At 42.4% G+C, this 16,344-nt stretch overlaps 1 protein-coding gene across 1 annotated transcript; it reads right to left on the bottom strand.

Moving 5' to 3' along the window:
- Positions 1-3,004: 3,004 nt before the first annotated feature.
- Positions 3,005-16,010, bottom strand: LOC147182251 (G protein-activated inward rectifier potassium channel 1-like). Its single transcript, XM_086059296.1, has 3 exons — positions 15,111-16,010; positions 6,837-7,053; positions 3,005-3,816 (listed from the first exon to the last, which is right to left on the bottom strand). Exons 1-3 carry the CDS (start codon positions 15,801-15,803, stop codon positions 3,188-3,190), a joined length of 1,539 nt encoding a protein of 512 aa, XP_085915422.1. The 5' UTR covers positions 15,804-16,010; the 3' UTR covers positions 3,005-3,187.
- Positions 16,011-16,344: the final 334 nt, after the last annotated feature.

Raw genomic sequence — 16,344 nt, 5'->3', positions numbered from 1 at the left:
TTTCAAAGTCCGTCTTGTGGCCCCCAAAAGTCTACTTGATAAAGTTATTTTAAGTGTAGGCGTGGCATGGGCCAGTTACCGTTTTCAAGCAACATTGCGGTTTTAAAAAGTCATGGTTTCCAAAAAAAATGCTTGGCTGAAAACCGAAACGCCCCAAAAAAATTACGCCAATTTTTACTATTGTTGCATTTATTATAATTAATTAAAATTATAATATTATTATAAAATATTTATTTAGCACTGGCATTTTAACATAGCACAATATAAATTTGAATGCACGCATACCACAGACATGTTGGCTAATGGTACATTAAACACCAAACGAGGGTGAGCATTATCTGGCGGCGAGATTGCACCTTATAGTCAATGTAGTTTGCACAGGCGGGCACGGATGCGTGCGATGCAGATATTATAACACGTTTGTATTTGGAGCGGGACAAAGTGCGGCACACTTAAAATCCGCACATTCACATATTCACCAACATTTAAGAATGAATAAATATATTTCTTCGCACCAGCCAAATCGGCTTCGGGACTGCAAAGTCACACACAGCGTCTTGTACAGGTGTGTAGCCACCCGGAGATAACGGTAAGTGTTTCCTTGTTTAAAACTGTTGATAGCAATAGTGCTAGCATTAGCTAAAGTATTTAGCACGGCCACCGGGATGCCGGTGAAAAAGTGGAAACGTTCGAGGGGCTCTTATAAAAAAAAAAAAGAGGAAGGCGCTGCAGGAAGAAGAGTGGCTCACCTGTACTGCAGTACACGGCAGTTCTGTCTTTTTTCCATCCACTTAAATATTGTACATGAAGCGACGCCCCTCAACTCACACGATGAAAAGCCAGCGAGAAGCGAGACGGACACTCAACCCCGTGTTCGCTGTTTAATTCAAACTGAAACTTGCTAGCAACGTTTTTTTCTGCTTGCATCAACACAACATCCTATTTTGGCCATATTCTTTCGGCTTTAATTTTATTTCGGCCAAATATCGAAGCCATCAAAATTCGGTGCATCACTAATCTGTACCCCGTGTGTGTTTGTGAGGGAAGAAGATGATGGGGGGGGGGGGGGTGGGGGGGTGGGGGGTATTTCATTTAATTTAGGTTTTAAAGATTGTGCCATTGCTCTTTGGTCATTTATATTAGGCTGAACTGTTTTGTTAAATGCTCTTTGGCCAAACTCAGTTAAAAGTTATTTTACATTGAGCGTGCTTGGACTGTTTATCATCCGTTCATTGAGAAAACGAGAAGCTCTGACGAAAGAAAGTAACGTGAGGAAGTCCCCACCCCCACACAGACTTCGATCAAGACACCTCAGAGACCCAGGAGAGAAAAAAATCCTGGTGTCAAGTATGAAGCAAAGTGACACAACTGAGGCAGATCACTAGCTAACAAGCTAACTAGCATGGCTAACATCCTCTCCTTTCCGACAAAGCCGAGAAGAACAAAAAAGGCGTTACTCATTTTATGAGATAGAAGTTGTTTTCTTTTAACATTTATCAGGATTCGGTCAGAGAAAAAGTTTTTTATCTTAACATTTCAAAATAACAATTTTTTTGTAACGGCAATATTTCTATTCATGGTTATCATGCCGTTAGAAATCTCATACCTACTTACTGTAAGGCCTTTTGGTCACGTTAATCAAGTCATTAAAAGTAGTCATGTCATAAAAGTCGTTACGGTGCCCTTTTAGTAGGCAAGTTGTTGTAGTGAAGTCCTTAAGAGAGGCTCGAGGGACGGAGTCTGTATCATTCATGATATGTTTCATGTGAGCAGATCCTGCTTGTTGCTGTTTATTTGACAACATCTCATTATCCTTCTTTGTGCGGCCGCACTTTGGACTCTCATCAGCCCCCATATGCCAGTAAACACCTCTCCTCTATGTATTTCTTTATTTCCCGCCATTATGCTGTTTGTCCTGCACTAATGCACAAAGAGCAGCTCATCCGAGGGACAAAATGTCTTTTCAACCAGTGATTACCAAACACTGTGCTGAAATTATTTGTTCTACTAACTACAGTCAACAATATATTAAGACAATAAACTACTATTATTAATATGTACTATTAACAATGTATTGTTGTCCTAGCTCAGGGGTCTGCAACCTGTGGCTCTGGAGCAACATGTGGATCTCTATAGTGGATGACTTTAAAAAAAAAAGTGTAGAAATTTGTGTGCGTGTTGTTGTTGTTTTTTTACATATTTAGTTTTGCTTTTTAGGTAAAATATTATTTAATTGAATTAATCATTTAGAATAAAAAAAAAAAAGAATAATTAGGTATTTAAAAAACATCAAGGTACAAATGTGTAGGTTTTTAGAAAAAAAAAGATGAAAAGTAGATGAAAAAGTTTTAAAATAAGCTAAAATTGTCCAAAAAGGAAGAGGGAAAAGCAGAAATCGACCATAAAATGTCCACAAAATGTCCAAAAGTGTCAGAAAATTGATAGCAAAAAAAGCCAGAAAAAAATGTTAAAAAGTAGCCCTAAAATGTACAAAATAGGAAGGAGAGAGGCAGAAAATGACGATATGTCCATAAAGTTGCCAAAAAATGTCAGAAATTTGACAGAAAGGCAGAAAAGTCTAACAATGTATGAAAAAAAATCAGGAAGAGGAAAGTACGTATTGCTGCTGTCACACCTTTGTGTTGTGGCGCAGCTCTAGTTAGGGCCATACAATAGACTAACACTAACACTGTTTCCTTCATCACAATCTGAAAAAAGTTTTACGGCTCCACACACATTTGTTGCTTATTTATTTGGCCTAAAATATTTCTTATGACAGAAAAGGTTGCTGACCCCTGTCCTAGCTATAAGAGCGATGTACTGTTATTATAGTAATTATATTTGAAACAAACACACGTTAGTTAGTTTAGTTAGGGACCCAAGCCCTGCTGTAAATAGTGAGAAACCTTGGCAGGGTCATTTCATAGCGATAACAGCAGAAAACTATGGTTCAGTAAAGGTTGTGAACTGGCTTGAATGACTGATTGACAGCAAAACACAAGAGTGACTGAATTAAATTTATTAATTGATAAAACTAAGACAAACTAACAAGTGTACATGCAGAGGGGTCCATTTTGTGCAGCGCCACATTTACGTTTTGCAAAATCCAAAGGTGTCAGGTGGAAAGTTATTGATAAGTTCCGGATTTTTACCGCTGCTGCCTTCCCCCAACGCAGACTTGGCCTCTTCAGCGATTCATCTTGCGCAGCTTGGCCGGCAGGTTGTCTTCGGGCCTCCTGCCGGCCGACAAAAGGGGGCTGTGTGCATGGGGCTGCGGTGGGCACAAGGTGGGCATCAAGCTGTGCTGGTACAGGTCCCCGGTGGACTGGGTCATGGGTTCGAATCCCACTTTGAGCGAGTCATCAGGCCCGGACGAGGATCCGAGGCGCTGGAGCTTGAGCGGCAGGTCCCCGGTGCTGCACGCCTTCTCCGAGTGCTGCGAGCTCAGCATCAGTACCTTCCTCTGGAGGTCCTCCTTCCCAGATGAGCTGATTCGCTGCAGCTTGCTGGGCAGGCGCCCCCCGCCGCCACCCCCCGTCGCTGCCGTCGCCGCGTTGATGCAGTCCACGGAGAAAACGCGGTCGCGCCGGGCCCCTTGGCTCTCGGTCAGCGCCGGCGTGGACACGGGCGACGGTAGAGAATTCTTCTCCTCGTGTTCTTTGACGCTATACGCCGGCGTGGGGACCTCGAAGGTGCTGTGGAACTGCGAGTAGTCCACTCGGAAGAAGCCCTCCTCCAGGGACATCACGGGCAGGAAGCGGTGTCCCCACAGGACCTCGTCTTCTGTGTACGAGGTGCGTGCTTGGCACGTCATGCCTGCAAGGGCAACAGAAGTGGTGAACTTTTCGGAAAGATCTCTTGGCCTTTTGTTGCATTGAAAGAACGTCAATAGACAATCAATACAGACCTAGTGCATCTGTTCTACACCAAACACTCAGCTCCTGAGTAGGAGTCTGCTTATGCCCTTCAGGTGTTATGTCATCTGAATGTTGCTATTCTGGGCATGCAACAGAAACGGAAAACCTGCCAGAGTAAACCCCGGAATATTTGCACTTCAGCATTTGTCAATTTGCCTATTCACAAACTTTGTTCTAACCTGTCTTAGGCATTTTTGTGCTCATATCGTATGGACATTTTGTTTTGCTCTTACATTAACTTGGGGGGGAGGAGCTTCATTCCATCAGGCCGGAGCTTTGTCTGAAATGAAAACTTAGTGCTTTTCCACTATCAACAGTAAACTTCTGTTTTTTGCGGGGCAAGGGACACAAGCCCTGCCGCGAATAGCAAACAAACACAGGTCAATTATCATAATGTCACTTCCTTGCAATTCCAAAACACTGACTGACATATATATCACACTCATGAGCAAGTTGATTCAAAGCACACATGCATGCTTTTTTGTAGACACACCAATCAGGTTTGAGCTCTACAAAAATGCAGCAGGTAAGTGCACCTGCTTTCAACCAAAATGGAGGAAGTCAGAGGAAGAAAAGTGGGAATGAGAGGGGGAATCGGTGGAGGATGAGCTGGAGATAGAGGTGGAGGAAGACCTGAAATAGGAGGAGAACATCCTCAAGGAAGAAGAGGACCACGTTCGTCAAATGAAATTCGTCAACAAGTCCTCCAACAATAAACGACACAATGTTGGTACCTAGTATGTTGAAGTGACAGGACATGACACTACTTCCAGTTGACTTCGACCTAATTTGTAATATACTGATAATATTATGTAACATTGTTTCTCAAAAAGTGTTGATTGTGACATGGTGGTCAATCTACTGCATCCTTGTTTATGTTGCATGGAGTTTGGCTAATTATTCTTTCCAGTTTGGTGTTACAAAAAAGTGTAATAAAATCATTAATATTGTAATTATTATATGAAAGTTTAAGGAGTGTTAGGCTCCAATTGGGATGCAATCGTTCCACATTATTGTGTGTGTGTCCATGATTAAAATACACTCCTCCATAAAAGCCATATTTTGTCTAGAAATAAACTGTAATCCCGCGGTAACACATTTCTGTTATGTTAATCCACAAAAGTGTTGACACTTTATTTACTCTATTTATGATCACCACTTTGACATAACAGACATAATATTTTTGCATAAACTTCGTTTTGCTTGTCGTAAATATATGTAATGTACCACCAACATAGTTGTTAAAATACACAGATAAAGCCACCCATCCCACTTGTTTTCCTCGGACAATAAAAGCTCCTTTGGGTTGTTGGAAAGCGTAAGGCGTCTTAATTGAGGCTTTATCCTTCCAGTCCAGGGATACTGCAGCAATAAACTTCTGCTCGCACCCTGGTTTAATGGCACTATCAACACAACACAGACCCTGTGGCCAGCCCGCCTGCCTCTATACATGCAACCCCCAGCCCACCCCCTCTTCCTCCCTCTTTTTAAATCTGCTAAGCCTATTGAGCTGCACTGCGTGTCCTCTAGCAGTTGGTTATAAGTGAGCGTTATCTGGGAAAGGGAAAAGAAAGGGCATTTATTTGTAGTGGACCCCAAGGAGGAGTGCCGCGGTAAATACGCTGGGCGCCGGGGAAATTGCAGACTGACAACATTCGGAAAAAAGAATAGAGTGGGCTAAAAACCCCGTTGATGCTGAGATATTGGCACTCAGCAATGTTGTGTACGTTCATGTTCATGTTCCCAATTAGCAACATCACTTTCCAGTTTAATACTTGAAATGAGTTGTAGCATAGCAGGAACACTATTCGACAAAAGTGTTAACTGCATATGCGGTCATCCCGCAATGTTGTGTGCATCCATGTTTATGTTCCGGGGAGCGACACCATTTTTTATTTCCAGGTTCACGTTGCATGAATTGCAATACACCACAGGGTTTTTTTTGTTTTTAACATAGTCTCTGACGAAGTCACTCCACAATGTTGTGTTTCCGTGTTTACATTCCTAGGAGCTTTACTAATTATGGCTTCCAGTTTTAGGTGACATCAATTACAATAATTTGCTAAATTGTCTAATATTTAAAAAAGGTGACTGACATGTGGTGATGCCACAGTGTTGTGTACATCCATGTTTATGTTCTGGAGAACTATTCAACTAATGGTTTCCAGGTTCACGTGGCATAAATTGTAATTTATCACTAATGTTGATAATATCCCCTAAAAATGTTGCATTTGACATTGTCACTTTTGTGTTTACCTTTCACATACAATTTCAATGAAAATATATTTATGTTTGTGGTTGTACCGTGAACCAAGGGGGATGAATACTTTTGCAAGGCGCTGTACATTACTTTGTGTATGTCCGTCTTTATGTTATTGGGGAGCTACGCCACTTTTGGTTTAGTTCTACTTTCCATAAATTGTGACATATTGTAAACATGGTTTAACATTACTAAAAATGGTTGACTGTGACATGTACACCACAATGTTGTTTGTAATTGTATGGTTTCCAGGTTCACATGAAATAAATTGTAATATATCACCACTATTGTGAATATTATTTCTAAATACCTATGACTCTGTGATTGTGGTCACTCCGCAGTGTTTACATTCAGGGGAGCTATGCCATTTATGGTTTCCAGTTGACAGCTTAAAAACCGCGGCACATTCATCAAAGTGACACACGGCTGCTATGAGGTTATTATGCAAAAGTATCACGGCGGTAATAAAATAACCCGCCTAATTCGATCCGTTTGCATGTGTCACCGTCACAGGCGTCACTCGTACCTACACCGAGCCGGAAAGGCGCCAGCCAAATGAGATTTCAAAGCAGCTCCATCTCCACTGACTAAATAATGTCCATATTTCCATTTAGATGGAGACAGAGGAAAAATGAGACAGAGGAGTTGTCGCCGCTCACCGGTGGTCTCCACGATGCCTTCCAAGATCACCACGATCTCAAACTGCTCGCTGGTGAGCGAGCGCTGGGACAGGTCGAAGAAGGGGCTCTTGGGGTTGATCTCGTGGCAGATGGTGAGCGGCGAGACCAGAAAGAGTTGGTCGGCCCCCGTGCCGAAACCCACGTCCAGCTCGCACTGGTCCAGGGGCAGGAACTCGCCCTCGGGGGTCTGGCGGGACTGAAAGACGGATGGACATAAAAAGACAACAGGTTAGCAAATATGAGTTTACCTCACCAGTTATACCTTCCACAATAGAATGAACGCAACCAGTTGAAATAATCCTCAAAGTGAAGAATATGTTAAAACAATTCACAAAGCACACAATGTGCATGTGCCAAAATTGAGATAGCACCTCTCGCCAGTTATTCAAGGTAATTGCGACCATCCATAGTAGGAATAAACAAAATGAGTTGAAATAATCCACAGTAAAAAAAATAAAAAATACGGTGCCCAACAAAAGTCTGGCAACCACCTCAGCTTGAACTCCACAAAATATGTTCATACTGAATCAGAAATTTTATTTGGGATAGCCTAAAGTAATAAAATTGACTATTTAGTTTATTCCGAAGTAAAAAGTTACTTGAATGTTACTTTATTATTGGTACACGCCTCCATGCAATAGAAAGCAGAACCACTAGAAACAATCCAGAAGTCCACGGCATGCACTCTTTTATGTCCTATAATCACCCCACGTTTCTCCCCAAATGGTCATCATCTTGCACAGTAGAAACAGCTAAACAGCTAAAAATAATCCACAGCATTAAAAAAAAAAGTCCACAGCATTTCCATGTACACACGGCATTCCTAGTGCGTCATAAAGCGATTCCAATTCTCACCAGGTATTCATGATAACTGCCACCTTGCGCAATATAAATAAACAGTACAACTCAAAATAATCCACAAAGGCAAACAAGTTCAAGCCACACTTGGTCACACACACAAACAATATAATCAATAAAAAATGCCCTCATTTTTACTTTCTCATTTAATGAGCTTCACAGTAGATGTAGCTACAATATATCCTGGTGTCGTTAATTCAGCTTGCATTTCTTCTTGTTGCAGGTTTCTCTGCATGTCTACTGACATCATCAACACCATCAGCACCCCCCACCCCCCTCCCTCAACCGCCCCCACTGACCTCTCTCTGACATTACCGCAGGCCAGCAGCCCGCCTGAATTCTGAAGTCCCCCCCGCGAGTGCCATGTGAGTAAACAGCTTTTTCTCCAATTGAATATGAATGAGGCGTGCCCCAGGGTTCCGTGTCAGGGCCGCTGTGGAGTCAGCGGGCCGTTGTTCACTTGTGAGCTATTTAAGCGGCTCGTGAGCGAGTCCGTCGAAGCGCCTTACCTCTGTCCTCTCTTCTCTTTTCGCTGCCTTGTCTCTGTCACATTAACAAGATGAATGAGCGCATTGTATTGCGGCAGTCCACAGGCTTTTCTCCGCGTCTCTGTGCTTCAAATAAGACGATTTCCTTCCCTGAGCACCGCATTTATTATTATACTTGATGTGTGCTCAAGTTTGATACACTTCCTCCTCTGGGACGCAGTGTAGACGCATCATGCAATTACAGTGATACCTTCACAGCTTGTACATCATTGTATATCAAATGTTTAAAAAAAAAAAAATACCTTATTGTATATTCTAGCTCCCCAAAAGGCACAACATTTTTTGTTGCATGTTTATGATGAAGAAAATGAGCACTCAGAATACAATAATATAATGTAAAGACAGGAGGTTTTATGTTATTATTGAGAAAAAAATAGTCAACACGTAAAAAAGCTTTATTCCTTTTTGGGTATCGGTTTTCCTCTGCAGCTGCCGATATGTGGCCGTTTTATGTGTTGCTTCATTTTGGCGTCGTTGAAATTCAGCGGACTGTCTGCGCAATTGTGGCCAGCCACAGCAGCATCTGAGTTCCACCTAGAGCAAATTGTCTCTCGCCATTTGTTCATGATTAAATGCATTTGTGCGTAATAGCCATCAACAGATTGATTAGAAATAATCCACTCAATCAAAAACATGGACACGACATGGGTACTCTGATTGCTCCTTACGCCAATTATTCATACCAATACTCCCTCCATTCACTTTATACTGCTTATCCTGTGCAATCACAAGTGAGCTGAAGTCCCAGTTGACTTTGTAGGCAAGCACTGTGCATACCCATGACATAATAATAAATAACAACGTCAATTCATCTGATCAGCATTCTACTGACTTAACATTCATTCCCAACAGAGTAAAAGCTTGTGTTACGAAGCTTCCTAAGCATCTTTCTCTGCATTTCGTTCAGCCTCCTTACACTTGACTTTTATAATTGCCTCCCTCTTCTCATGAGAAAATGCAGTGGAAATCAATTCTGATTTCTCAAACCTCTGAGGATATAAAACAAGATGGAGAAAATTCTTGTTTTCCAGATGTCACTCTTACCATGCTAATTTTTCCATTACATTGGCTCGCTGCCCCCCCCCCCCTTCCAAAGTTCTTTTTGCGTTTCCATCAGTACTCGTCAGCCGCTCACGAAGGGACCCTGAGTGACAGACTCATCTTCCTCCTCCTCCTCTTCTTCATCTTCTTGCTGGCAGCTGTCAGCCACTAATTATCCGCTACGCCGCTCGCCAACAACTTCCTGTCCAAACAGCCGCCATTGTTTCAAGCTTTCACACAAACAGAGGATGGTGGAATTTGGAAGGTCCAACACAATCCCTTCTGAACGATAGTTTGTTTGGCTTTGGAAAGTGTTTCAATCATAAGATATTGTGAAAATACAAATAATCTGTTTTAGGGTCAAACTTAAGCCAGTTTAAAAGCGCCATTAATGGTACAGGAAAAAATTCAACATATTTAACGGTCAGCATAGGTCAAAGCTAGCAAAGCCTTGGCTTTTCTCCAAAGCACAGTGCTACATTAATGACCTAAATTATAATGTTTGTTCTATGAAATTAATATTAGCATTAATTTATTCCCAACAGCCTCATATCTTAATTTTTCTCATGGCTGCCACAGCGCGTATACATTGTGGAGTGGACGTGGCATTTTTGGTTCAATCAGGTTTCAGCCTCTGTTGTGTTGCTATATCAATAGAATCTGCCCAGGGCCTTTAGTCGTGCTGGTCCATGTAACTTTAAACTATTTAGAAATTACACAGTTTCTTCAACCAATCATATTTCAAATTCTTCCTCATGTGCCCAGTGAGCTGGTCGTTGAGGACATCAGCATGAAATATGGTGTATTTCATTCAATGTTGTGTGTTTTTGTCACCTGCGATTGGCTGGCAACCAGTTCAGAGTGTACCCCGCCTACTGCCTGAAACCGGCTGGGATAGGCTCCAGCACCCCGCGGCCCTTGTGGGGAAAAAGCGGTTAAGAAAATGGATGGATGGAAGGATGTTTTTGTCATGTTATTACATAAATATTGAACTCCTCCAGATGACGTACATGGCATAATCCACAAAGTGTACCGAATCCAAGCGAGTGGAATGAAGATGCTGAGAGCTTGCGGTTTTGTCAATGTGAACGTGTGCGATTATGCTTTACGGGCCGCTCGCGTGCCCGCAAATGTGGAAAAAGTCCAACTCTTCCTCCTCCTTTTCCTCATTCACGCATCATTAAGCCTCCTGACGCAACGTTCCACATGTGGCGAAAAGAGAAGCAGCTCCCGGCTAATGCTGTTTGTCTTTTTTACAGCCCCTATTTGCACGCTGAACGTGGACGTAATGGAAAGGAAGTCAATTATGATAATTAAAAGAGCAGACGGTCAATCTATTTGGCCTCCTTTTCCGCACCGTCGCGCCACTGTGACCGGCAATTGCTCCAGGTTTTCCTCAAAATACATCTACACGCACGTCGACCTCCTACCTCCAAAAACCGCGGTGGATAAATATGGTGTAAATATTCTGTGTGTTGTATAGCACATTAAATACAGTGGCAAATACAGCCTTCGACTTATGAGGTTTTTGAGATACAAGCTGTCACTTGGCCAATTTATTGTCTTCAGGTACAAGCAAAAAAGATGGAAGTAAGCTTTCATCCCCACGCGAGATGGCGGCCGCACACTTTCACAACATCTAGCCACCATCAATTCACATCAGGAACTGGGACTCGAATTTTTAGCCTTGGAATTTCATGACTTTAGTTTACAGTTTTTTAATGAAGATGTATAATTTTACACATATTAGTGTATCAATCTAAAATAGTTTACCATTCCAAAAGGTCGATATTTATGTTGTATTTGATCAAAAATTTAAATAACAACTTAGTAGATCACAATCAGTATATCTGAACAATTATGAAAACATAAAAAGTTAAAGTAATTGATTTAACCGCGTGTCATATTCTCTGAAAAGTCAGAAATTAAACAAGCATAACATTCAACCATTTACACTTTATATATATTTTTTATTTTTTTATTTTTTTTTAAACACTCATATACCCTAGATAAAAAAAAACATAAAGCATAAATAAAGAGATAATAAGACAAGGTACAAGACACATTTTCTATTTTTTAAGAGCTTAAAATAATGAATTGCAATCACACTTGAACTTGCTTGTGCTAGAATGTGTTTGTATTACTATTAGCAAGGACAGGGTTTACAAAATTGAGTACAAAATGCAAAAGTTACTTTCAGTCACATTTAAAAACTAAAAACTAGTTGTTTCTATATTTGCTTTCAATGTAATTACTATATATTTTTTTAAATCCCCAAAAGCAGGCTGCTATTTATCTCAATGTAACCTACTGTTCCCAACAAATACAAATACCACAACATTAAATTACTAAAAGAAAATTGATCAGCCAAACATGCTATTGGACCATTATTTACACGTTATATTATTTAGTTTTGTGTTGCACTTTATGTTGCTTACTGTGTCGTCTCCATCAGGCACATGCACTTCAGGACTCTGCAATGATTTATACATTTTAAGTTAGGGCGCATTTGGCGCGTCAGATCCACTCCTTTTTCTCTAATATTGCCTTTTCTGCGACGTTTCTGTTATCTGGCTTTACTTTTGACAAGTGTATTGTTTGGCTGTAGTGTCGGCCAGCGAACACTGGCGAGGGTGGGGGAGGTGAGACAGAGTGCAAGCAAGCAGAGAGTGAGAGCGTGAGAGAGAGCGTGACGCTTGCTTCATTGCGTATGATCCATTCTGCGCAAAAATAGCGTTCAAAAGGTCCATAATTCAGGCCGACCAAGCGTGAAAATGCAGGCCACTCCAAGTTAGTCACTCTGGGCCTGGCTAGGTCTACCAAAAATACTTAGAAATGCTGCTTTTGAAACAAACTTGCGGGCCGAAATAAACAGCGCTCCCTGGCGGCCAACCGAGAAATTTCCCACTGGTCCTGCCGGGCCAGCTTCACATTGGCTTCCTTGCACTGGCAGGACAATAACATGTTAAAAGGAAATGAGAAACTGCTTCGATTTGGCGAGGAATCAAATCAGCTGTGTTCACGCCCACATTGACGCTTAACGCTCTTCTTTAACTGCGCTAAGATACGCGCATCTGTGAAAATACCAAAACACAGTCGAGTACACCCCTGCGCAGACTATGAGCGTGTCTCGAGCCGGACTTGCCCTGGGTACGAAAATAAAGTACCGGTGAAAAACCCCCATTAAATGTAAATAAGTTGTAAGATCTTTAAAAAGTAGAGTTGTATGCAACATTTGATATGGCCGACATGTCTTATATTATAGAGTTGCATAGAACGTTATACATTGTTACAGAATATTGTGATTTTATGTGTTAAGAGTTATTTCCGATATCAGTAATATAGATGCAGGTTACAGTTCTGATGTGGCAATTTTGCGGGATCTCTACATGAATTAGTCACACGTAATTTACTAAGAAACTGCAGACAAACTGGTTGTGCTTTCTCTTCTTAATTGACGAAGCTCCTTGGCGGAGGCAAAAAAAAAAAAAAGTGCAGAGCATAAAGCAAGTGAATGATGCTGGCTTTACAAGTGCCATAAATACACTTTTATGTTCTGCGCTGGCTCCCAGGAGAGCTGTTTTTTACTCACTCCGCTACTCCACTATGCTTCTCACCTCTTGGAAGGTCAACTGTACTCTTGCTTTCACACCTACCTGACTAGCGCGTGCACACACATGCACGCACACAGGTTTGTTTTACTATCTTTGTGGGGCCATCTCATTGACATAATGCATTTCCTAGCACCTTCCCCTAACCCCAACCATCAAAAATGATTGCCTACCCCTATTCTATTCCTTACCCTAACCTCAACCATAACCAAATTCAAACCTAAACTCTTAAAACAAGTCTTGACCCTCAAAAAGAGGTCTAAACTTGTGGGGCCCAGCAAAATGGCCCCACATGGACGGGTGGGCCCCACAACTCTGTGAAATCCTGAAATGTTGGCCCCACTATGTAACAAAAACAAGACCACACACACACACACACTCAGCCTCTTATCTCACACCTGCCGCTGCTGATGGATAGTGATAATGCGAGCGCATGAGCTGTGTTTGCTTTCAACAAAAAAGCTGAGCAACTGTTGCACACTGACAGCTGCTCGCTAATGTTTCCATGTTCACATTCAATTTGACCTCCGCCAAGGCTCAAGTGTAATGATCGTAGGCCAAATCGGCGATTGAACAGCTATGATTTTCATCACTAAAAAGAACGCTTTATGGCACGTCCAAATTTCAGCCTCGTCAACCACTGCGAGACAACATCCTGATTTTCTAGTTCATATTTTCTGAATTGAGTGAGATCAGGATCAGATGCGAGTTAAACTTGGGTTCACATTAGAGCTTCAAAGGATCCTAATTGAACACTAAAATAATCTTCTATTATTATTATTATTTTGAGACTTTTGAGTATTTTGTGTTTTAAACTAGCGCCAATCCTAGACAATAATCACATTTGGATTAAACCTGGATTCACATTACAGCACAAAAAGATTTTGCCACTAAAAAGTCTCCTTCCAGACATATTTAATTTTAATTAAGCAGTCGTGACCATAAACTTCTTGCTTGTGTGTTTTCAATTAGTGTCAAATACTATACCAACACCAGTGAATTTGGTTGTTGTGTCCAGTCAGATATGTTCAGCCCTGCAAAGTTCTTGAAAGTACTACGCTGTTATTTTTTTGTTACTTTTTCTTTAAATGAGTGGATTATCTTTTTACAATCCATCCATTTTCCGAACCGCTTATCCTCACTAGTGTCACGAGTGTGCTGGACCCTATTCCAGCTGTCTTTGAGCGGCAGGCGGGGAACAACAACAACAACCATTCACACCTACGGACAATTTAGAGTAGGGGTGCCCAAGTCTGGTCCTTGAGGGTCCCTATCCAGCCTGTTTTAAAAGTCTCTCTCCTCCAACACACCTGAATCAAATAATCAGATCATCAGCAAGTTTTGCAGACGTTTGATAATAATGTTTCCCTCATCCAACACACTTGATTCATATGATCAGGATCAATATCTGATTATTTGGTTGAGGTGTGTTGGAGGAGGGAGCTCTCTAAAACAGGTTGGATAGGGCCTCTCAACAAGTGTTTAATAACCTGTTATGCATGTTTCTGGAATGTGGTAGGAAACCAGATTACCCGGGGAAAACAGACGCAGGCACGGGCAAACATGCAAAATCCACCCAGGAACACCGTAGCCTGGATTTGAACCTCTGCACTGTGAGTCAGATGTGCTAATCAGTTTCCACCATGCCGTCATCTTTTTACCATTCAAAATATTTTTACATGAACAAAATGTTTATATTTATCTAAATTAATGTGATCTTGTTTTTTATTGAAAAATATGGTTTAACAAGACGTAAAAGGCGATATAGGCATATCATATTTCATCTTGTTTAAAAAAAAATATATATTCCTGTAACCGATAAGAAATTTGTATTTTATTTTGTTAACTTTTTACTTCTTTAAATTAAAAAAAGGATGATACTAGAATTCTGTGGAAATCTTGAAATTAACAACTTATTTTGTTATTTCAGATGGTAGCTTGTAAATTATATATATTTTTTATGACTTTCTCTGCAGTAAACTAGTGGGTCGTGTCTTTTTTATTGCAATACGCTTGGTGGGCCTATATTATTATTTCCTTTAATCCTGGGGCTCTTTTTGGACGTACCCCGCTGGTTTGGACTCCCTTTGCCAAAAGTTTCCCAACCTGTTCCGTCGCCCTACAAAGGGCTTTGAAAGTGCAGTGAGGAAGCTGCACCGAACTTGAACCCCAAACAGAGCGAGCTTTCCCATTACCTTGATGAGCTTGCACCGGATCTGCGCGGACACCATGTGGCTGTTGCGCAAGTTGCCCACGCGGAACATGAGGCACAGCCGGCCGTCCCGCTGCGAGACGACGGCGTCCTGGCTGAACATGAGCGTCTCGGCGCGCTTCTTGGGCTGCGACATCTTGATGAACATGCAGCCGATGAGAAAGGCGTCCACGATGGAACCCAGCAGCGACTGGAACAGGAACAGGATGATGCCCTCGGGACACTTCTCGGTGATGTAGCGGTAGCCGTAGCCGATGGTGGCCTCCGTCTCGATGAAGAAGAGAAAGGCGGACGGGAAGTTGTACACGTTGGCCACGCACGGCGTGTAGGACGCTTCTCGGGCGTGCTGCTGCAGGTCGCCGCGGATGTAGGCGATCACCCACCACATGAACGCCATCACCAGCCACGCCACCGTGTAGGTGAGGATGAAGATGAGCAGGTTCCAGCGCCACTTGAGGTCCACCAAAGTGGTGAAGAGGTCCGACAGGTAGCGGCTGGTCTCGCCGCCCAGGTTGCCGTGCTGCACGTTGCAGCGGCCGTTCTTCTCCACGAAGCGCTGCCTCTTCTTCTTGGCCGCCGGCGCCGAGTAGCCGCCGCCACCGCCGCCTCCGCCCCCGGCGCGGTTGGTGCTGACCACCTGGTAGTCCTCGCCGAATTTCCTACGAAGTGCCGCCATCTCAGCGCGATACAAAGTGAGCGACTACTCCATGGTTTTCTCTGGTTACCTGCGGTGCGTAAAAGGCGCCATGGTCACTTTTTACGCACTTGACTTGACTTGACTCACCGCTTCCAGCAAGTCCACTGGTTGAAGCTCGGCTTTCGACGGGGGCTGTGAACGCAATGAAGAAGAGGAGGGTGGATGAAGAGGTGGGCGTGCGTGTGTCAGAGAGGGAGAGAGCAAGAGAAAGGGGTGAGGTACGCGTGACAGCGTTAAATGGGAGAGGGGCCGTTTAACTTCATTTGCTTTCTTTCATCATTGTGCGATTTATCTATTTGAGCCACTAATCCTTTTTGTTGGTAATTTGCACATACCTCGTGGCCTTTTTTTAATTGGCTTCTATATTGTTGGCACAGTACATACACACAGCTTTAATAGTTAATTACCATTAACCAGTGGCTGACTGCGCCATCTAGAGGCAAAATTATCTAAGTGCAGCTACATTCCTCATACGATGATACCTTGATTTGCGAGTTTAATTCGTTCCGTGAACAAGCTC

Source organism: Leptonotus elevatus, chromosome 1 (assembly GCF_054856555.1).
Source record: "Leptonotus elevatus isolate MCC_2025b chromosome 1, RoL_Lele_1.0, whole genome shotgun sequence".
NCBI lineage: Eukaryota > Metazoa > Chordata > Actinopteri > Syngnathiformes > Syngnathidae > Leptonotus > Leptonotus elevatus.
This window is presented reverse-complemented; position numbering and strand designations above follow the sequence as displayed.